At 38.5% G+C, this 22,862-nt stretch overlaps 3 protein-coding genes across 17 annotated transcripts in view; 1 reads left to right on the forward strand and 2 right to left on the reverse strand.

Moving 5' to 3' along the window:
- hipk3b (homeodomain interacting protein kinase 3b) overlaps positions 1-2,031 on the reverse strand; it is a 37,797-nt gene extending 35,766 nt beyond the window's left edge. For both annotated transcript variants that reach the window (XM_066685440.1, XM_066685441.1), the window contains exon 1: positions 1,715-2,031. The gene's annotated coding sequence lies outside the window, so the exon portion shown is untranslated. The remainder of the gene's footprint in view (positions 1-1,714) is intronic.
- Positions 2,032-5,870: 3,839 nt separating this feature from the next.
- On the forward strand, positions 5,871-9,568 carry iqcg (IQ motif containing G). Its single transcript, XM_066684664.1, has 9 exons — positions 5,871-6,058; positions 6,736-6,905; positions 7,626-7,754; positions 7,855-7,936; positions 8,268-8,429; positions 8,558-8,632; positions 8,862-8,993; positions 9,078-9,179; positions 9,336-9,568. Exons 1-9 carry the CDS (start codon positions 5,942-5,944, stop codon positions 9,450-9,452), a joined length of 1,086 nt encoding a protein of 361 aa, XP_066540761.1. The 5' UTR covers positions 5,871-5,941; the 3' UTR covers positions 9,453-9,568.
- The window catches only part of lrch3 (leucine-rich repeats and calponin homology (CH) domain containing 3), a 31,930-nt gene continuing 18,578 nt past the window's right edge, over positions 9,511-22,862 (reverse strand). Inside the window, exons 7-22 of one of the 14 annotated variants that reach the window (XM_066684651.1) lie at positions 22,523-22,616; positions 21,928-22,054; positions 21,705-21,844; positions 21,403-21,479; positions 21,135-21,183; positions 19,387-19,518; positions 19,186-19,233; positions 18,992-19,045; positions 17,448-17,528; positions 16,645-16,716; positions 16,374-16,407; positions 16,162-16,275; positions 15,895-16,001; positions 14,245-14,382; positions 14,083-14,160; positions 9,511-11,626 (exon numbers count right to left, since the gene is read on the reverse strand). In XM_066684651.1, the coding sequence (XP_066540748.1) occupies positions 11,468-11,626; positions 14,083-14,160; positions 14,245-14,382; positions 15,895-16,001; positions 16,162-16,275; positions 16,374-16,407; positions 16,645-16,716; positions 17,448-17,528; positions 18,992-19,045; positions 19,186-19,233; positions 19,387-19,518; positions 21,135-21,183; positions 21,403-21,479; positions 21,705-21,844; positions 21,928-22,054; positions 22,523-22,616 (1,504 nt within the window). In that variant the 3' untranslated portion in view covers positions 9,511-11,467. Of the gene's footprint in view, positions 11,627-11,927; positions 13,615-14,082; positions 14,161-14,244; positions 14,383-15,894; positions 16,002-16,161; positions 16,276-16,373; positions 16,408-16,644; positions 16,717-17,447; positions 17,529-18,991; positions 19,046-19,185; positions 19,234-19,386; positions 19,519-21,134; positions 21,184-21,402; positions 21,480-21,704; positions 21,845-21,927; positions 22,055-22,522; positions 22,617-22,862 lie in introns of those variants that run through there. The other 13 variants (XM_066684650.1, XM_066684649.1, XM_066684653.1 and 10 more) reach the window with 13 other exon arrangements.

Consider the following 22,862-nt stretch of genomic DNA (forward strand, 5'->3'; position numbering starts at 1 on the left):
TTTCTGGAGTGCCCCTTTAACTGAAATATTCAACTTAACTAAGAGGAATGGTTCTCTTTTTGAGTCTTTTTTCCACAGAGCAATGTTCCTCAGCTCACTCATGAAGGGCCAGAGCTGGGTTTCTGAAAAGTACAATGTTTGTAAGATAAAGGTGTACAAAGAAAATTAAACTGTACTTAGTAAAAGCAGTGTGTTTTTCATTGGGATGTCATTTTACTGAAAGTCTGTGGCAGTTTTTGGTTTTTTTTTTTAATTCAATAAATAAAAACATGTTAGCCAAAAAAGATTGAAGAGTTGTATCTAAGCCAGTTTTAAGACTTTAGATGACTTTCTCTTTGAAATAACAGAGTTTAGAGTTTAGGAGTTTAGTCCATGTCACGAGAGGGAATTTAAAGTTAGCAGAACACATCATGTAAAAGACCTCCTCAGTCTGTAAACATTGCCCTGGTGAGCTCAGCTAGTGTTAGCTCATGTGAAGTGGGTAACAGCTGTTGATAAAACCTGATTAGATATGACATCACTTAAATGTTGAGGGAATAAACGATTTCACTGCTTTGACTCATGTAAACATGGTTTTCCAGAATCACATTTGTTCACTTGGAATGGCAAATATGTGTATTCAGGTCTTAATGATGTCAGAATTTAATATTTTAAAGACAAAATTATATGTCCAATAATAATAATAATAATAATAATAATCATCATCATCATCATTATTATCATTATTAATAGTAACTGAAATGAGTCCTTTATCACAAAGGCTTTTCAAGTAAGGTGTGCTGTGGATATTAAAGCACCTCGGATATCTGTAAATGTATCGCCTGCTAGTAGCATTTGGTGCTGGTAAATAAATAAACTCAATAAATCCATTTTAATCTAAACACATTTAATGTATTCTGTGTACATGTTGTAGTCTGAGATCATACAGATGCTGTCACGTTATAATGTGCTTACAACCCTTGGGAAGGCATGTTATCATATCATAAATGGCATTAGTGAGCATCGCCCACCCCTTTAACCAACAAAAACTCAAATTCCCCGTGTGAAGTTGTCGCTCGATAACAACTGTCTGTTGCTGCAGCGCTCAAGGGACAGCGTTTAAACGCTTAATTTGATAAATAATTTCGTACTAGTGCGTGTTATACATGTAACTGAGCTAGCAGGTGTTCATAATAAAAGCAAAACTACAGCGTTGTGTTAACATTAGCTAAAAATAAATCGAGCTACTCCCTCACTTGTTTTCGTGCTGACAGCTCCCACACCAAGATTAACACGGCTTACTAAACTAAAACGACCTAAAACCCCACGCAGTTCTAGCACATTAGTAATCAGAGCCATCTATTTACCAAAACCGAGGAACCGGCATTCTAAAAATAAAGAACTAATTTGGTTAAATACGCATTCTCATCTAATTTAACATCGTTTTAGAGCAAAGCTTAGCGTGGTTTCGTGTAACCGTTAACATGAAGTTATTTGTAAACACTCTAAACTTAAACACCAAATTTTCTTCACCTATAACTGGAATAACCCCTCTTCTATTCCGAATGGAAACCTCTTTATTTACAGTAGCTCAATATTTCAACGCGTTAAGTTGTATTAAGCCACATTAAGCGTTTTAGACTGTCCGTGCTAGCCAGCTAACGTGCTAAAATATAAGTTTTACTCGCTTTAAGCGCAGCAAATGGGGACAACACAGAGAGCCTAGACTTCTCACCTTCACATAGAGTCAGATTTGACAGGATCCGTTTCTTCTCCGAACATCTTACACACTTTATAACGTGCTCATCACGGCATGGACATCTGTGTGCACTGCTGCTGCCATCTTGTCCTGGACAACAACACCATCTCCTTCTCTTCACACTTCACAAACTTCACAGTAACTCAAACATACAGTACTCCAAACACTGTCCTCCACATCCAAACACGCCCGTACTGTTGTTTAACACGGCTCTCTGGGCGCTGGAGCCCATTTCTCACACACGAGCCGCTCTCAGGTCTTCCTCCCCCGATCTTTCTCTTTCGCCCTCTCTCTCTCTCTCTCGCTCGCTCACTCTCTATCTCTATCTCTCTTCCTCCCTCCCTCACTCACTCTCTTTCCACGCTCTCAGCTGGGGAAAATGTTTTGGGCTTATGACATGGAGCCAGACATAAACAAACTAGCTATGAAAGGCCGATTTGGGTCGCGTCCCAATAAGCGCAATCCTGCCATTACTAGGATGCCTATGACTAGTGGGCACTATTCAGGCCGTTGTGAACACATCCTGCATGCATTCTTGAGTACTTACACATATTCATTTATCTATCCATCCATCCATTATCTGTAACCGCTTATCCAATTTAGGGTCGCGGGGGGTCCAGCGCCTACCTGGAATCATTGGGCGCAAGGCGGGAATACACCCTGGAGGGGACGCCAGTCCTTCACAGGGCAACACAGACACACACACTCACTCACTCACACACTCACACCTACGGACACTTTGGAGTCGCCAATCCACCTGCAACTTGTGTTTTTGGACTGTGGGAGGAAACCGGAGCACCCGGAGGAAACCCACGCGGACACGGGGAGAACACACCAACTCCTCACAGACAGTCACCCGGAGCTGGAATCGAACCCACAACCTCCAGGCCCCTGGAGCTGTGTGACTGCGACACTGCCTGCTGCACCACCGTGCCGCCCTTTCATTTATCTAGTTATTAGAAATATTAAAACTGCCAAACGTAAGGCGTTGTTTAACGTCTGCATGTTTATAACAAGACTAATGTTGTGTGATTTTTTTCTAAACATGTTTGAGTAATCATTAATGAAATATATATTTTAAATATTTCTCTCAACTCCAAGACCAGTGTTTAATGAGTGGCCTGACGTTTTGTAAATGTGTTTTGTCTGTGCCCAAACAAACACAAAATGATGAGTCAAATTCAGCATAAAGGCATCCAATCAAAAGCTATATTATACAAAATATCCTTTAGTGATGTGCAAATACAATATAGGATGTGCAATACCAAGTTAGGCAAATTAAACTGCTCTAAATTTAAATTAAATGTAATTAAAATGCTATAGTCACACAGCTCCAGGGGCCTGGAGGTTGTGGGTTCGATTCCCGCTCCGGGTGACTGTCTGTGAGGTGTGTTCTCCCCGTGTCCGCGTGGGTTTCCTCCGGGTGCTCCGGTTTCCTCCCACAGTCCAAAAACACAAGTTGGTAAGTGGATTGGTGACTCAAATGTGTCCGTATGTGTGAGTGTGTGTGTGTCTGTGTTGCCCTGTGAAGGACCAGAGCCCCCTCCAGGGTGTATTCCTGCCTTGTGCCCAATGATTCCAGGTAGGCTCTGGACCCACTGCGACCCTGAACTGAATAAGAGTTACAGATAATGAATGAATGAATAAAATGCTATAACTTTTTGCTTTAAAACTCAAGAAGTTCTATTCTTCCACAATCTTCAAGAGAAGTATTTTAAACACAAATTTATCACAAATGTAGCTTGTTGATAGTGATAGGCTCTGCATACACTAGGGTGACAAGAAGTCCTCTTTTTTAGACTTCCGGGCGGAATTTCACAAACGTCCGGGATTTTGTTTTTCTAGAGCTTACATAGAATTTCGAGAAGCGTTTCACTAACTAGTCCCGCCCTCCCCTACTCCGATTGGTTCGCTTGAGTAAGAAGGGGGCGTGGTGAAGTAGCCTAAAACTTCTGATTGGACGGTCTGACTGTAGAGCTACCGTTATTGGTCGATAACCTTCTCTGTGAACATTTAATTGGTCAGTCTGCACGTCAGTAATAGCACGTCAAAAGTTCAAGAATGGAGGGTTAATGTTCAGAAACTTAAATAAAAACTTTTTTTATTATTTATTATAATAATATACAGAACTGTCTAGTTATTCTAGAATGATTCATTCATTCCAAATTTTGCAAATCTGTACAATCTATACACCTCAGAAAAGTGCCTGATATTTTGTCTTGAGCATATATCAATGATAGGTTCTGGGCTCGTTTATTTCGGTCTGTTTCTTCTGTGGGACCCACCTTCACAGTCTACAGCCCTCTGCTGTTAGAAAAAAGAACTACTCTCAGCCCAGAAAAAAACATTCTCCACTTCACAGCACTTCACTCATAGGCCGAATATCAGGTAAAGCAACATTGAAAGGATTTTCAGATTAGCTTATCAATTTTATTATCTAGTTATTAAGCTAAACACATAATTTAATAACTCCTACAAATTATTTAAAGTAATAAGGCAGAGTATTTGGAGTGTGAACTTATATGGACATTTGAAAATAAAAAATAAATCCAAGGGTTCAATACACAAGATGTATGACTGATTATCTGTTTTCCCAAGGGTAGTAATAGGTCATTTGTCTCCTATGTTCCTGCAGTAAAAGCCTATAATCTTCTGGGAAGCTGCTGGAACATTGCTGTGAAGATTTGGTTGCATCCAGGCACAAGAACATTACAAAGCCATAAGCACCACTTCATCTCATCCCAGAGAAATTTGACTGGAGCTCCATCACACCAGAGTGTGCAGTTCTGCTGATCCATAGCCAAAAGCCCTCTAGCCCTATGGTTACAAATCAGGCTTGGTTTATCTCAGCTGTTCCCAAGGTTTCCCAACTTTTCAAATGAAACCTAGATCTCTAAGTAAAGCTGGGAATTACTTCTTGAAACAAGGTTTTAATCTTTTAACAAGCGCTAACAAATCGACCAAATTCAGTGAACATGGAACAAACACAAAAATAAAAAATGTTTCAATATAAGAGCCATTGAGCATACCAGTATTCATACTATTGCTCAAAATATGCCCTTATTTTCATTTAAAAAAAAAACTGATTAAAAATAGTACTGTGACAGCAAAAGCGAAGCAACTAACTTTTTTTTCTTTTTTAAATGACGAGCAAAACTAATAGGACAAGCTTATTTCGTCTCAGAATCAGACGCTCTATCTAAATGACCGATGTGAAAAATTCACATATACACTTGAGGAATCATTTCAAAATACCTTGAAAATGTAAAAGTTCCGCTTCCCTGGCAGCCCAAATGTTTTGCAGTGTTGAGAGTTTTATGTTTTTAAACTGAGGTTGTCAAAATAATAATAACAATAAAACAACACAATATAAATAAATAAATTACAATTAAAAATCCCTGAATAATGACTTGGCGGCACAGTGGCGCAGCAGGGACCTGGAGGTTGTGGGTCCGATTCCCGCTCCGGGTGACTGTCTGTGAGGAGTTGGTGTGTTCTCCCCGTGTCCGCGTGGGTTTCCTCCCACAGTCCAAAAACACGTTGGTAGGTGGATTGGCGACTCGAAAGTATACGTAGATGTGAATGTGTGTGTGTGTGTGTGTGTGTGTGTGTGTGTGTGTGTTGTCCTGTGAAGGACTGGCGCCCCCTCGGGTGTTTTCCCGCATTGCGGCCGGTGATTCCAGGTAGGCTCTGGACCCACCGCGACCCTGAACTGGATAAGGGTTACAGATAATGAATGAATGAATGACGACTTTTCACAAGACTGATGATGTACATCAACATAAGGATTTATTTTTTTGAAATGTACACTGACAAAACTGTATATATTAAATAGCTAGAAACGAATCGAAATAATAATCACGTATGAAACTGTGAAGTAAAAATGTAAAAAAAAAACAAGTCATCATTTTACTCGCAATAAAACTGCAAAATATAAGTCCACAATGCAGTTTTTTTTAAATAAAGTCTTTGACTCCTATACCTCTGCCAACATCATTTTAAGCAATACAGAGGGAATATCACTTTAAGTTTCGTGGGAACATACAAAATCACTTGTGTGAGACATGGATGACTGTTCCTTTAACGGCTCCGTTGTGTTTGCGTAGCGCGTGGAGCGTTGCCGTGGTAACGGTGTTTTTTTTTTGTCGGTTTGAGTGTTATATACACTGCTGTAGGGCTCTATATCGTAGCTAAATCTTAGAAATGTCTTCCCCGCTGTCAGATGTAAAGATACTGCGCGTGTCTGCGGTTCTCCAGGCCTGTGCTGACCAGCTGGCGGTGTTAGGAAACATCATACCAAACACATCCACGGGCAAGACGGTTAGTATGAGGCTACATTTACAGGAATGGTTAAGTACTTAGAGCACAAATATAAGAAGGAAATAAGAAAAGATTAATGCTACGCACTACAAGCAGAAAGGATTTGATATTGGTCCTGGGAGATGCAAACATTTGGATCAATTTAATAATCTCCGAAACTATTCCGCGGAAGTCTGTGTTTTTTGTCAGTTCGCGCACACTGGTCTCAAATGATATAGCGTTAAAGACACAGCATAGATACCTGCTTCTCTTCAGTGGATTACTGCTAATGTATGCACCCAAAATTTCTCTAGGTTTTGTTTTATGAAATTCTCCTTCTGGCGCGACTAGATAGATTTATGTATCATCTCCCAATTTCATTTGTAGTGTTTACCTTAAAGATAATATCAATTACTTAGGCTAATTTTGTACTAGTGTATGAAGCAAAGGTCACAGCACACCCTTTTATTTTGATGTGCTACATGACCACCTTCCCATTAGAAAAACTTGACCTTGATCCCATATGGCGAATTTTAGTGGTCACCACGTCACAGACTTAGCCTAAAATATAGCCCCCCCCCCTGCCCATTAGATAAAATAGTATATAAAATAATATCCAGATAAAAGTGTGTCCTGTGACCTTTGACTCCTCCTGTATTTATATCAGCACCCCCCTCATTTACCTGTTCTTTGTGTAGGTCATGGAAGATGATGTTGGATTGGTCATGGAATCACAGAGGGCCGCTGAGCATCACCCAAAGGCTCATGAAGCCATGCAAGAGTTGCACATTTCACACAGAGAACTAAACCGTACTCTGGTGGAAAGCCCACTTTTCCATGAAAACATGGCCAAAGTGCAGAGAGACAGGTTAATTTATCCTTTTAGCAACAATTTGAGGAACGCCTGAATAGGAGCATGATATATATATATTCAGTTTTTACAGTGCACTGCTGTTATATTTTTAGTTTTGAAAACTTAGGGAAGAAGGTGGTAGATTGTTGATATTTTGTGTGTTAAAAATTTTCCATTGCTGAATGTACAAAAAAAAGGAACCACTTCTGACAAAAGGAACCATCATTATGTTCCTTAAAGAACCCCATGAAAAAATATATTCCTTTATTGAGAAAACCATAAAAACATTCAAATTGTTGTCTCCGTGTCTAGCTTAATATATTATCAATGTCATTACTAAAGAACACAAATTTTCTTAATGGTGTACACTACTTGGTTCAGCTAAAACAAATCTATTTTATTTAAAAAATGATTGCAAGAAGGGCATGCCCAAATGCAAAATGGTAATCTAGTAACATATGGCTCATATATAAATGGCACCAACACAAACAGGAATCGCTTACACGCTTAGACTGATAAATGACATTTCCATCATATAGCAATTGAGAGAAAAACTGAGGTTGCAAACAAGTGTCAAAATCCTTACAATTCTGTACTGTGAAGCCTTATTATTTACATAACTCATTGAAATGGTTACACTTTTGAACGATTACATTTAAAAAGTGGTGTTATTTATTCTTTTAAAGCACTGCAATCCAAAAATCTTGTGATATAATGAAATGAACTTGCTTACAGGCAATTTGTGGCTGAAGTGATCAAAGATATTTTGGCTGAGCTGCAGGAGAAGGGCACTTTTCACAGCCTACTAAAGGCAGCAGAAGAGGAGAAGAAAAGGAGGGCTCACCTGCAGGAAATAATCGCCAGGTCTCATACTAAACACCAAAAAATATGTACAGTACAACACAGTAATAAGCTGTGCTCTAATGCAATACACACACATAAAACAAGAGTTTTTGTGTTGTAGGGAAGAGGAAGGTCGTCTGAGGACCAAAGCTCTACAGAAACAGTTGGTTGACATCCGCAAAGAAAAAACCGTGGAGCTCCAGGTAATAACAGGTTTGGTGAATATGCTAGAGATGGGTCTATTATAGCACCTTTTAGAAAAGGGTTCTATATGGCACAATGTCTATCTTATAACAATAGAGGAACCCATTTCTAGCTTATAACAAGAGGAACCAATTGTGCCATATAGAATCCTTTTCTAAATCCTTTTCTAGTAAATGACCTGTTTTCTGTTCATCTCACTTGTACAGCAGTTTATTCAAAAAGCAAAAGCATGTTTTATCAGTTCATGTTTAAACAGGATAGGGCTAAAGTGGCTAAGAAAATTGATTCTTCTAAACGCAGTTGATAAAACTGACCTCCATCTCAAACTAGAGCAGAGAGGAATTGACGGCACACTTGAAAGACCAGCTGCAGGAAATTAAAGTGAAGACAAGCCTCGAAAAGAAGTACGTGAAGAGCAGCACTGACCTGCTGGTTTACCAGGGAGAGAAACTCAACACTCAGAAGGAGAAGGAACTAGAGGAAGAGATAAGGGTATGTCTGAATCAGGAGTTCCCTTTTCTATCTCCCTCAAATTACACACTACCTCCTCTGATTATTTATTTACCTGTCCTATATGGTTTGATTGCCCTGATAATTTCATAGTGTACTTGTCCTATTAGTTGTTACAGGAACAGCTTGAAGAAGAGAAGAGGGTTCACACGGAGATGAAATCGTTCCTTAAAGAGCATCAAACGGTGAGTGGTATTAGTTAAAAAATTACTACAGGCGAAGCATTAACCCTTTTTGGAGCTCCATGGCCATGTTTTAATCAATGTTGTGATGTCAAAATATGCATATTAAAGATATTTCTATTAATAGCAAAAAATGCTTAAAAATGTAAATATACAAATACCATAGAAATACAATACCAAAATAAAAACAAATGCTAAGCATCTATTGTTCTGTTATTGTCTGTGCTCTAAGAGGTTGGGGGAAAAACTGGAGTACTGGATGGAGCGCTATGAAAAAGATATGGAGGACAAGCAGCAAGAACTTAATACTTTAAATATCAACAAGGCCAACAATGTGACAATGTTACAGAACCTAGCTAGGAAGGTGAGTTGGTCTTTTTTGGACCTCATTCACTTTCCAATACCCCTGTGCTAAATGGGGAATTTAACTTTTCTTTACGAATTTCAGTACAGAGCGTGTGAACAGGTCATTATTGAAGATCGACTGGAGAAGGAGAATCTGTGCAAACAGTTGGCAAAAGAGCAAATGGAGAGAGATGCTGCAACTAAGGTAACCTGTGGATGGCCGTTTTTTGTCCAAATGACAGATTTTCAACAAACAAGGATAGCCTAAGCTATCTAAGCCTAAGCTAACAGACATCTTGCTTCAAATTGTTTGCCATTGTATTTGGAATGTGCTAATATTCATTCTTTCTCTCCACTGCAGATTCAGTCATGGTGGAGAGGAACTCTGGTTAGGAAATGCCTCGGCCCCTACAAGAAGGGAAAAAAAGCCAAGTCTAAAGGGAGTAAAAAAGGAAAAGGAAAAGGAAAAAAGAAGTGATGTATAATCTATAGCAAGTTGTAACAAAATAAAAATCACACCATTGCCAAAATGGGAGCTTTATTAATCCACTTTATAATAAACCCAATGTTCATACCAGAAAATATTTAATATTTACCCAACTTTATAACATAACAGTAAACCTTTTGATGGGACAATCAAATGGGGAGAGAAAGGGAAAAAAAAAAGATAAACGTTTGAACGTTAAATAAATCCACACTGTGTGAATGTGAAGTACGTAGTGGGTCCTCTTATGTGGGCAGCAGTACATACTTGTAAACGTATGGAATGTATTAATTTACTGTACAGACACGCAGGAGAAAATCCTGCAGAAGGGTCAAGATAATTTCTGCTGGGGAATACCCTAGTCAAAATAAAAATAAAAAATTTAAAAATGCAAAAACATTTATGATATATTTAAAATCACCTTTAACTTCCCTTTTTAAAACAAAAGTCTCTAAAAAAGCAAGTTAAATTTAAAATAAAAAAAAGTTTCTCTAGGCATATTTTCTTAAATTCTTTTCTTTTTTTATCAAAAGAAACATGGGCAAGCTTTGGTGCACTGACCTAGATGCTACGTTATTCACTGGGTAGTGAAAACAACAGTGCCTCCTCCCCCCACCTATAAGAATATTCTCTAACACCAGCCAAAATAACCATCACCAAGTAAATTTTTACAACCTATATGTTTTAAAGCATCAAAACACCCCAGTTAGCCTGCTAAGGTGTAGTGATCATCTATACTCATGCTGTTGAATCAGTCTTTCGCTCAGCAGTGATGACAGCCTTTAGAAAACATACAGCCAGGTGCAAGAATGTGCACGTCTGGCACAAGCATATAGCTCCAGATGAGGGACGAAATATGGGGACTGATGAGAGAAAAGCAAGCCATGCAAAGGTGGTTAAATCACCACAGTCCTGTTGATAAGCAACAGGAGAGCATTTGTGCACTCCTACTCTACATCCCCAATTCACATAGTATCTTATTCATGCATGACCTTTTACACAAAAAGAATAACCACAACAAAGTTACATTTGCAAGCTTTTTTAAGAACAATTCCGAGTTAAAATTTGTTACTATGAGCACTGGTCAGTGCTCAGAAAGATACAGACAGCACCTACAAAACAAGGCTGTAAATAAGTGTTTCAATCTTTAACAGTGTTCATGTCGCTAGCCCCCTATAAGTTCATACCACACATAGTGCTTTGCTGTATCACTTAAGCATACTATATTAAACAGTTTTACAAAATCTGAATTTTGAGACCAAGTTAGTCTTAACCAGCTGTGTTTCTACTCGTGTCCATACAGCTTTGAGAAACAGCATCACCCTGTGGCTACACATGTACAGTTCTGATCAATGTCCTGTGCAACATACATGTGTTTGCCTTGAATTGAGCATCCCTGTCCCACTATTGTGGAATAGCTTTTAACTGCACCCACAAGTTATTCTAACGCATATAATTAGTGTCATTTATTTCAACCGTCTTTTTTTTTTTTTAACCCAATGCAACACTATCTTTTAAGTCGAGATAGTGTCAACCTGCGTCACCATCACAACCACAAATCCAATACTCACCCTGATAAATATAAGACATGCCCTGTCAGTCATGATCAATAATAATAGTAGGAATAATAGTAATAATAATAATAATAATAATATGGTGCAAAAAATAAAAATAATCCTAAAGAGAAAATGTGACAGATGACATTATATATGTTTGCTGGTCGTGTGTGCAGCGATCATACTTATAAACTTTCCACTCCTCTTTTCTCACTGCAACCTTTTCATCTTTCTTTTAGCTGTGAAGTGTCAGCCAGTGCTGTGGTCTCTCTATAGTGTGGGTGGAAAGTGATCAGTGGTGGAGGGTGGAGTGTTTATTAACAACAAAATCAAGAAACCTCCGAGTCTCTCTGTGGCCTGTACAGAACAGGAGGAACACAGAGTCTGAGTGTGCAAAAGTGGGAGGAGACTCCTCGCCCGTTCCATACCCTGGGTTGTGTGTTTAAGGCAGTCCTACATGGCAAGTGTGGAAGGAAAGCTGGGGTTGGCTGGGGCTGTGCTGGGTGAGGGGGAGCTTTTTGGGGGGGCCAAATCCAGGAGAGCACGCACTGTTCCGGCCACCTGAGGCAAACCTTTCTCCTCCAAGATGTGGAGGGGCAGACACAGCTGGGACTGAGGCCACATATGCACAAACAGACATAACATGGGGACAGACAAACACAAACACAGATGGGGATGGGGTACAAACAAAATTGGAGAGAGGAAAAGGGCATGTCAATGATGAAGTAAACAATAAAAAACACCAGAACTTAAAAAAAATAATGGCATTATCAAGATGGTATATTAAAAGAAATGTCAAACTGAAGAATATAACTTAAAGCTGGAATGAAACTTAAAGGAAATCAAACCTATGGCCTTGAGTAAAAATGAGAAAATAGGGATGAAAGAGGAGTAGTTATTTTAGATGTTATATTCCTCTGTCATTCACAAACAGACCCTGATGACTGGCTGAACATTGTTCAATTATTATTAGTATTGTTTATATATATATATATATAAAATTTGAACCTTGGATTTCAACATAAACGACGGCGCAGGGCAGAATGTGTGCTGGAGGTGCATTGTTTAAAGTTTAAGTAATTTAATATGCGTTTTGAAAATGTTGAATTTTGATATCCATGTTTATCACTGAAATTGAGCTGAATCAGTCAAGACTGGAGAATAGCTACAGCACAAGTCTAGTGTAAGCAGTACAGAAAACAAGACGTGTGCAGTAGTGGGAGAAAAGGTAGGAAAAAGTCATAAAGAACAGAGTGAAGAAGAGAAATCAGATTAAATTTTCACTTCAGTGATTTATTGTAAAAGTTGTGGGAGAGACTTGTCAGGTAAAAAGATTATAGGAAAGTTAGGCAACAGGGTAAATACAAACAAACAAATACTGACAGTAGGTTCAACCATTCTACTAATATCATACTTTAATCATCAGCACATACATACCACACCATTCAGCTTCTCTCATGCACTTCAACTGCATTCCTAAAGCATTCTTTTAACCAGTTAATTAATTCTGCAGCATCTTTAAGAAATATTATACTTACTGGACCTTCCTAAAAACAATACAAACCCCCCTAAAATGTATCAACTCTGAGTACGTCCATGGCATTTACATTGATTTGGAGACCCTGCTAGGCGAAATAACGGGACAAAGATCTCTAGCTATGGCCCATGATTCAATATTTGCCAGCTGAGGTTACACAGAAACATACAATATTTAAATTGGCACATACCAAGCCAGTACAGAAATAAACCATAAAACCATTATTGCAGATACTATGTTTAACTTAATGGGTAACAGAGCTACTTGGTTTAGCCTTGAGATTGCCATTATCTGGTTTGTAAGCATATGCCTGTGTTGTATATATGGTGAAATGTTCTCTATATACATATTGAGATGTTCAGAAGGGAAAAAGCCCCAGAAAAACAGATGCAGTAAGGCACAAAAAGGACAGACAAGGGAAGTCTGAGATTTGGTGACCAAAAACAAGCTAAAACCAACATCAAAAACAACTGCTAATAGTACTACTGACTATAATAATTAATAATCAGGGTCTTGCCTTGTCCTACTCTCAGTGTTAATTGCCTTATTTATGACACACCAATATAAAAACCCCTCTTTCAAACACAGGGGCAACAAATACATAAGCACAGCTGGTGACACATATTAAGCTAGCAGGGAGCTTCCAAAAGCAGGCTTGTTCCTCATTCTTAAGGCTGAGAGGTAGCATTCTTTTTTGTGCTTTGTCATTGAGATCTGCAACCTGCAATTCAGAGTACTGAACACCACACTTTGTGCGACTCCGTAAGTGTATCCAGATATCAATATGCATAAGCTGACTAGGTCAGTTGTGCTGTACAAACTGTTTGCAATAATAATCACTCACACATTTGTCCACATTAAGTGCAGTTTAGATACGTGGCACCAGGTGGCAGTAGAGGACACAAAGCAGGGACATAACTGATAGGTAGAAGAGGGCAAACCCAGCCAACTGAGTGGGAGGAGAGGGCCGCAGAGGAGGTGCCAGAGAAAGCAAGGCTTCCAGCAGCCTGTACAAGTGCAGCATCTCACCCTCCAATACATCAGCAACTGAGCACAGGCATCCCTTCCCATTTCCAAACAAGCAGCAGAACACAAACACAACATGTACATACAGACAGGGAAGTGTTGGTGAAGGAAAGGTGAGTTTAGGGGAAAATATAAGAGCAAATGAATGAATGGGTTTAAAATGCAGTGTGGTTTGAGACAGGGGATAAAGGGGGGGAAGAGAAAAAGAGTTACTGGTATTAGCTGTGTAAAACTGAAGTGTTTAAATGAGAAGCATAGGGCAACAAGGTTATTTAGGTTTGTTAGAAAAATGAATAACTTTTATAATAGATTAGGGCCTTCATGATTAATCCATTAAAATGTAATGTCATTAAAAATGTCTCAGACAATGAACGGTAGTGAGCAAATATAGAGAATCTCTCAACTGCTACTTGATTTTATATATTTAGTAGTTATATTTTCTATCCCTACACATTTAAGCTAAACACCTATTTACACAACATATTAGATGTGGAATTGAGCCTACCTGAGGGACCCCAATTCTGCGACAAGCCTCCAAAAAATTTTCCACATTCCGCCGACACTTTGCCATTGTCAGCTTGGGCTGAATGTAAAGGAGAACTATAAAACACTCACCACCACAAACACAAACAAATTATTAAAAATACACAGCAAGATATTCACTCACCACGGCAGGTGAGGGCACATGGATGCTGGGTACTGATCGAGGCCGGACATGATTGGCCAGATGACACAGCACAACCCCATCCGTCAGGGCTGCCCCCAGGTCACTGGGTAAGGACACTTTCAGCCTAGACTCAATGTTCTGTAGAAAAATCACAAGAATTAAGAAAAGTGACAAGAGCTGACATCAAGCCACCTGTGTTTCCAAATATCTTGGACTTGAAGGGAACGTTATGTAAGCAAATCTGTCTCATCAGAAATGTAATCACCTTTATCAGAAATATTACCACCTTTGAATTTGTAGCACTGAATTTTTTTGCACTGAAATTATGCACCTGAATTTTGTTGCTTTCGAGTTTAAGTCTTCAGATTTCCACCTCTGAATATTTTTGCTTCGCTATTATGCATCTGAATATAATTGCTCTTGAATTGAACTCGTGAATTTTCAAGAACACGTTTTCACTGTCTTTATTCAAGGTTAATAAATTCAGATTTAAAAAAATTAAAGCAATATATTTTGAAGGTGCTCAAATTCGAAAGGCCAAATTCAGATGCCAATATACAAGTTAAATTCAGAGTACACATCCGGGACACAAAGGATAAGCATTCGATTAATCCTTTCAGATTTTTGAGACACTTTGAAAATAGAGATAATATCCGCAGAAGGAAGCTAAACGTAGTTTTTTCCACGGTATGGAAGTTGTGTTCGTATTTTGCCATCTAGCGGCGACAGAATGCAACTATTGCACCATTTAAGGCCAAAGAGAAAATCCTAACGAATTGATTGCTTATCCTTTGTATCCCGGATACGTATTCTGAATTTTTTAACTTGTATTTTGGTATCTGAATTTGGCCTATCGAATTTGAGCAAATTTGAAATATATTGTTTGAATTTTTTTTACCTGGATTTATTAACCTTGAATAATAACAATGAAAGTGTGTTCCTGAAAATTCACGAGTTCAATTCAAGAGCTATTATATTCAGATGCATAATTACGAAGCAAAATATTCAGAGGTGAAAATCTGAAGACTTAAATTCAAAAGCAACAAAATTCAGATGCACAATTTCAGTGCAAAAAAATTAAGTGCTACAAATTCAAAAGGTGGTAATATTTCAGTCTGATGAGACAGATTTGCTTTCATAGAACATCTACAATTGTGCAGTTCTCTCTGGATTCATTATGTTCAAAAGCTCAGCGTCTTAAGGTGGAACGATACGTTTGAGGAGAGGTTTGTATAGGGCCTAAGTTTAACATGTCTGTAAGCTTTTATTCACTGTTTGAATTATGTTTGTAACGCAAGTTGTTTAATTTTGTAGCACTTTCTGTATTTAGTTTCTTGTAGTTTGTCCCCTGGATTGAGTGGGTGGGTTCCTATCCAAGTAATCTGAAACAGCAAATGTAAGTCAATATTACCCACCTATTTGGCGAATAAAGCAATATCCTCATCACTTTTCATGATTTCCAATGGTTGGAGGACTTGTTGACATGAGCAGAGATAGAGGAGGCCTAGCATATCTGACCTAGCCACTTTGTTTCTTTTAGTCGTTTGCTGACACCAGGGCTTCGTAAACATATTAGACAGGTTTCCAATACACAAACAGACTGAAGAGATTGCAAATAATATGTATGAAATATACTGTATGACAAAAGACCTTTCTCAGCTGTTCCACTAGTTCAGCTTCCTCTCCTGCAGGACCTGCAGCTGGAGATGATTTAGAAGTCCCGTCTTCAGGGTCTGACCTTCCAGCCCTTGATTCTCCTACACAGTCATACACATATACTTTAAAAATGGAGATATATATATATATATATAAACATGCTTTATTTCCCAGCACAAATGGTTGAAGTACAGCTGAGGTTCCACAAGTTTTTTAAAGTGTTCCCTAACATTGTGTGCCAGCATACAGGTATATGTATACCTCTTTTTTTCTCTTCCCTTTGGCTGAGGCGGAAAAGGAAACTCTCAGGGCGCTGACTGGCCCCGCGGCAGGAGGGTGGGGGAGCAGGGCTGGGGTAAGTAGGTGACTGGATGGCTGTGTGTGATATGGGATATAGAATGAGTAGTCATATTGGTATATGGAGGACTGTGCTGTTAGTCTGTCAAATTGATAAAGCAAAAAAAAACCCTGACCTGTTTGAGAGACTGATGCGCGATCTTCCCCTTGCTGTGGTTTACAGGAGCAGGCCAGAATAGAGGGAGAAAAGATGACAAGGTCAAGCAGAATTACATTTAATTTTAGCCAACTATATTACAAATGTTTGCTCAGTGGTAACAAATCAGCTCTACAATTGTGTGCTAGGCTCAGTAACAAACAAGATTCTAGAACTGACATTAGAAGTACAGAGTCAAATTGGAAGAAAATTTTGGCATCAATTTGATCTGCAAAGTTCAGACAGTGTACCTGCAGTGAACAGGAGGGAATAGTGTCTACAGTGGGAGAGACACACCCGTTCGTTGCTTTACCAGACACAGACTGTTCGTATGCACATAGAGAGACAAGAATATAAGAAACAAGTGAAAACAAGAGACGTGAGAAGAAAAAGCTAAAGAAAACAGCATGCAGGTTTGAAAAACATTAGCAAGCATAAGCTGGAGTTTTCTACTTGTAGTAGAAAAATAATTAAAATTGAAAAAACAGCCCCTTTGTAATTTTTTTAAATATTGGCAGCATTACAAACAATTAAAATCAACCTTAATCAGGAACTACAACAAATTGAATTAAAAATACACAAATTTCAAAATAATAATAAGTATCGGGGGAGGTTCTAGGCTAGCTAAATATATTGCACACTGAGCTGGGGGTATTGGTAAAAGAGTGAGAAATAAAGGAGAATGACTGGATATAGGTGATACATTTGCACACACCTGAGCTATAAAGCTAGAACGAGTTATCTGACTGAATGATATACAATCACTTATTTTCCTTAATGAAAATCCAGTTTAGGTAGCATCTGTAACGGCTTTGGAGAATACCTTACTGGCCGAAGCATAATACAGGCAACAAGCATGCAACACATGCTGACAAAAATAAGAGCAGTCACATGCACAATAACAATGGCTAATCTCTGTTTGTGAAGTGGCTGGTGTTTATTCAGTTGCATGTGTACAAAATAAAGTGATTCAGAACAAACTGCATGTAGTCAGATTTTGACAGTAACACCCATGAAAAAATGTGCATATATGATGTCCATAAAAATCTTTCACCTGCTTAGGAGGGCTTGGCCTCTTCTTTATAGTGTTGGTGTCTATGTCTATTTCAAAGACCATTAATGGCTCGAACTCACTCTGACACAGACCAGCAAAGCCAGGCCATATAAGAGAGACAGCAACAGAGACAGATTCCAAAAGAAGGCACAGGAAGAGGTAAGAAGGAAAAGAAAGAAAGAAAAGAAAAAGCACAGCAGAAGAGAAGCATTGAGGCGGGAATGCAAGAGGAAGCACGTCTATTTTACAAGAAAGTTAGCATGTTAGCACAAAAGAGCAGGAAAGACAGAAAAGACAGGCAGCATAATAAAGCTGAGGTACAATCAGTGTAGATCATTCAACATTCACTGATTAATCATATTGATAGCCCTATAATGTAGTTAAACACATTAACCACCTGAACATTGTCAAACTTTACAAATGTTTTTTACTGAATGGAATGTAATTTTTGTTACACAGAACAGAAATACAGAAAAGAAAGTGTTTGAAAAATTGAAATATTAAAAGGGAAGGGGGTGTCTTTCTGAAACAATAATGAACTATGAAGACTGCTGAATATGTTGCTTAGAGGAGAATTACTGCAATGTTTAAAATGAATGACATTTACACATTAATAAAAATACTTTTATAAAGCATGGCACAAATGTTCAAATAATTGTTGGGGCTGCTTGTGATTATATTAGCAAAAGCATTTTTAAGAGTAGGAATAGGTACTGAATTTGAAAAATGTATAGCTACAAGAAAAGCTTACAGGTAACATGGTGCCAGAATGTACCATGATACTGGAAATAGCTGGTACTTTAAAATGATAACATATAAAATTTCATTACACCATTTCCATGTATACTGCACTGATGAACAGAAACAATGCAACATTTGGTTGATGCCAAATGATGTCAATACATATGACCATATAAATATACTGACATCTTTTTAAATACCAGTAAAATATTGGCTCTGTCTGGTTTGTTTTGGAGAGCGAGAGAAAGAGCGATAAAGTGGCTCTAAATGAGAATAATTTTTTTCATTGCTTTATAGTAATAAATTCAGACACTGAATGACTCATACGCTTTATGCAAGAGCTCCTGCACTTTAGTGGCTGAGAGTATTTTTCTGTCGTTTAACCTGGTCTGTGCGCGCACCTGTGCTGGTTACACCACTATCTGTGTGTGCACGCACTGAGCATGATTATATTTTACATTCGTTTTTATCTTCAAATCTGACAATTAAACAAAATAGTAACAGATGACTATATAGACTGTTCTCTGCAGAAACTGTGGAAAAATATTTTCTGTGGAAAGATGTCCACGCAGCTAACATAGTTGTGTAGTTAAAGGCCTCAGGGAATATGCACAACAAAAAAAGTTATAGGTTATAATACTGGCTAAAATTCTAATAGCAGACTGATAACAAAAAAAAAATTGGCCAAGAATATATCGTCCATCGCTGATTTAGATAAAGAGTTAAATACACCAATACTATAGTAAGTTTGTGACCGAGTGAGAGGGAATAGGCTAGTTCACGACATGCTGACAGGTTCTTACCATAAAAAGGGCGGAGTCATCTGTATGAGTGGAGCGTCTGGAGGGGTACAGGGTCTGAGGGGAGGGGGAAGGCAGGGTAAGACTACAAACACACACACAGACACACTAGGGAGGAGTAATGTATGGGTTGTTGGAGAGTGTTCTGCATGAAGATGTGAGATGATAGGGAAAAAAAAAAAAAAAACCTCACTCACCTCACTGTCAGTAGGGCTGAGTTTATTGGGACTCTGATTTGATTTCTGCTGAAAAAAAGAAAGAAAGTTGAGAAAACCCCTTCTGAATTATTTCTTAATATTTATTTAGTGGAATATTTCATTAAAGTTATAGCCAGTGTGTATTCAAGAGCATCCTAATATATCTGCCATGTACCTGACAGTGTATTAGTGTTTGTGTACCTTTACAAAACTTCTAACAGCATCTCTCTGTGCGGTTCTTGCTCTCTGTCTCTCCTCCTCGTACCGCTGTGCTGCGAGCTGGGCTTCTTTTCTCATGCGCTCCAATCCTATCCCAGACCCTGATACTGCCCGCTAAAATACATAAGAACAAACATGGTTCAGGGTTTTAATACAAGTGGGAAATTTTAACATAACCCCATCGGCCATAACATTATGACAACCTATTTGTTTCTACACTCGCTGGAGCACTTTGTAACTCAAATTATAGACTAGTTCTCATCAGTTGTTCTGAAAACTTCCTTATCTTCATTTCACGCTACTCTTCAAAATGGTCAGGACCACCTCAGAGCATGTAAGAATTGTGTGGTGGATCATTCTCAGCTTTGCTGTGCCACTGATGCCGTAGTGGTGTTTAATGTGTGCTGTGCAGGTACAAGTGGATCAGGAAATCAGACATCAGGGCATTGTTGATGGAGTTTTCAAAACACAGTGTCCACTCTGTTAGACACACCTACACCGTTGGTCCACCTTGTAGATGTAAAAATCAGACAGTTGCTCATCTGCTGCTGATAAAGTTTGTGCTGTTCATCCTCTAGTTCTTCACAGTAGTGGGAAAATGTTTGTTTGGCAGACTTTACTCAGTCCAGCAGTGACACTGAAGGATTTAAAACCTCAGCACTCACATAGCAGCACTGCTGTCTGATCCACATATATCAGCACAATACACTAATACACCACAACTGTCAGTGTCACTGTAACCCTGCCCTGATCCACTATTCAGATCTTTCCTGCCCTGTAACGGTCCTATGCCCTGACCATTGAAGTATAGGGTGATGGTGTAATATAATGAATGTACAGCAACAGATGGACTATAGTGTGCAACTGTAGAACCACAATGTACTCCTGTACAATCAGTGGAGCCAAGATAATGAACAGGGTAGGATTAAGGAGGTGGTCATAATATTATGGTTGCTCAGTATACATTAACACCCTGGGAACACCACTGACAATTTGATTATTTTCAAATAATAATCAATTGGGTGTTGTGAAGCAATCTTTAAATAGAAAACACAAACAAATATATGATAAACCTCTCCTCAAAACTCACCAAAATGGTTTTATCAGACATCTCTGAGAATTGCCTGGGCTGGACTAATGAATGTGCTTGACTGACAGCCCTCTAACACTGGCGAACAAAACTATCATTACATTACCATAGCAATGCAGAGTCTTGAGACAGAGAAGTTTTTTTAGCTTCTTACTTTGACCTGCAACAGTACATATTTCTGCAAAGTCTGCTGAGTAATATTTGTCAGATGCCTCTCCCCAGAAGAGTGTGTGTCTAGAATTAAATGTGAGAGTTTGTCTTTCCTTTCTCTGGAAGTCATGTCCCTCAAGTATGAAGCTTTAGAACTCTGTCAGCATTTCTAACACCCCCCCCCCCCCCCCCCCCCAAAAAAAAAAAAAAATAAATAAATAAAACTTTGGGAACATTAGTTTGTCAACTTGTTCAGATTAGCACAGTCATTCAGTTTGCCTTGTGATTGATCAAGGTAAAGTTGATCAAACAATACCCATTTTAGGACTGCCCATTCTACATCAAGAGGACAGCAATGCTGATGTAATTCAGCAGACAATTATTAGACTTTGGGAAGATAGTCATACGAATTCATTTGGGGCCCCAAGGAGCCTGATTATATGCTCCCAGTGGCTTTAATTCTGGATTGAAAAGTTACATGGAAAATTACCTGGCTATGAGTAGGTGATGACAATGTGCCAGCTGTATCTGGTACACCCCTATGGAGAAAACAGTCTAATTAGTAAACGTATCTAAGACAAATTTGGTGTGTTTCTTTTACCAGAGTCCATTCAACAATAGATCATCCTTACATAGCTGGCCTTCTCTCTTAACATATTTCATAAGATTTAAATTGACTTACATAATGCATAAATATAATACATAATAAACAGCATAGTTTTATATTTGTATGAGTGTTCATTTCAACTTGTATCTACCGAGTGTGTGAAGAACCATAGCGTCTTGAATCATCATTTCTTATTTCTCTCATGTAACTGGCCTTGCCTGGCGAACCCTATAAATCAGAGGAAAAAATATAGTTACTCCACAATAGGACCAGCACGCCAGAAAAAGTGGAAGGTTAAGCAGTTTTAAAAATATCTGAGAAATTGTACCCCTTGTGGAGCTATTCCTAAATGTGATTGAGTGGAAAAGTGAGTGAATTAAAAAAAAGAATCCCATGAGGGGCTTCACATATTAAAAAAATAAATAAAATGTAAAAAATATATAGATCACACACCTCTCTGGTGATACGTCTTTCAATGTATGCCATAAACTGTGAGCTGAGGCTGACTGTCTCCCCTCTGCTTCGTCCATCCTCCTCATCCTCCTCTCCTGTGCAGCTGTCAATAAAGTCTATCTGTTCAAGCTCTGACTCCACTAAGACAAGAAAACATTCCAAAATTATCACTGGAAAATTACACCAAGAAATGAGAGGTGCCTTTCTCTTATTCTTTTCTCACATGTTCCATTGGCCAAGATTGACCCTGTTCTGTGCTCATCCCGTTCCCTGTCTCGTTCTCTCCTTTGTCTTTGCTCTTTGGTTATTTCTGCCACTCTCAGTGGTAGGTCTGACAACTCATCAGAGGGCTATGTGAAGAGATATAAAGAAAATTGACAAGCTGATGAAGGGGAAGACAGTTGCTCAAAATCAGCCATCTAACAATAAGGGAATATATCATTTAGACAAAATGAATGAAAGCTGCTTAGCGTGTGTTTCTTCAAGAGAACTTTTGTGCTGCACATGTAGTGGGCTGAAATTATACACGTGGTATACCGTGCCGAAATAAACTCATTCTACAGCCTAAGAAAAGCTGTTAATGTTATTAATTTAAGATAGCTTCAAATACAAATAATGGGTGAAGATGTTTTAAACTGTTGAATAACTTGTTTTCCCACAACAGAAATAATGCCACTGCTATAGAATACAGGAACAGAACAGAAAATACCTGCTTATGTTATCATTACTCACTACTGCCAGTGAACAAATGGCCATACTGTTCTGGAAAATAAATGTGTACACTCAATATTAAATTTCAGGGAAAATCTGGGACTTACTTCATTGCCTGACCATCTCTTGTCTCCGCTGTCAACACTATTAAACCCAGAGTCCAGAGCCCCATATGGTCGGCCTGGATACAACTCATCCACACTGAGAGAAACACATTGTGAAAAAATGAAATCAAATTAGACATAGAAGATGTTTTAAAAAAAAAAAAGATTACGCTAGTGAGTAAGAAATTTACAGGAAACTATAACCCAGGCATTAAAATATGTTTAGACATTTGGACACATACCACATTTACATTAACACCAGTCTGGAAGAGAATACACTCTGAGAAAAACATTAACCGTAATCACAATGAGCTTTACTGAAATTTGGCATGCACAAAAAACG

This window comes from Hoplias malabaricus, chromosome 11 (genome assembly GCF_029633855.1).
Source record: "Hoplias malabaricus isolate fHopMal1 chromosome 11, fHopMal1.hap1, whole genome shotgun sequence".
In the NCBI taxonomy this organism is placed as follows: domain Eukaryota; kingdom Metazoa; phylum Chordata; class Actinopteri; order Characiformes; family Erythrinidae; genus Hoplias; species Hoplias malabaricus.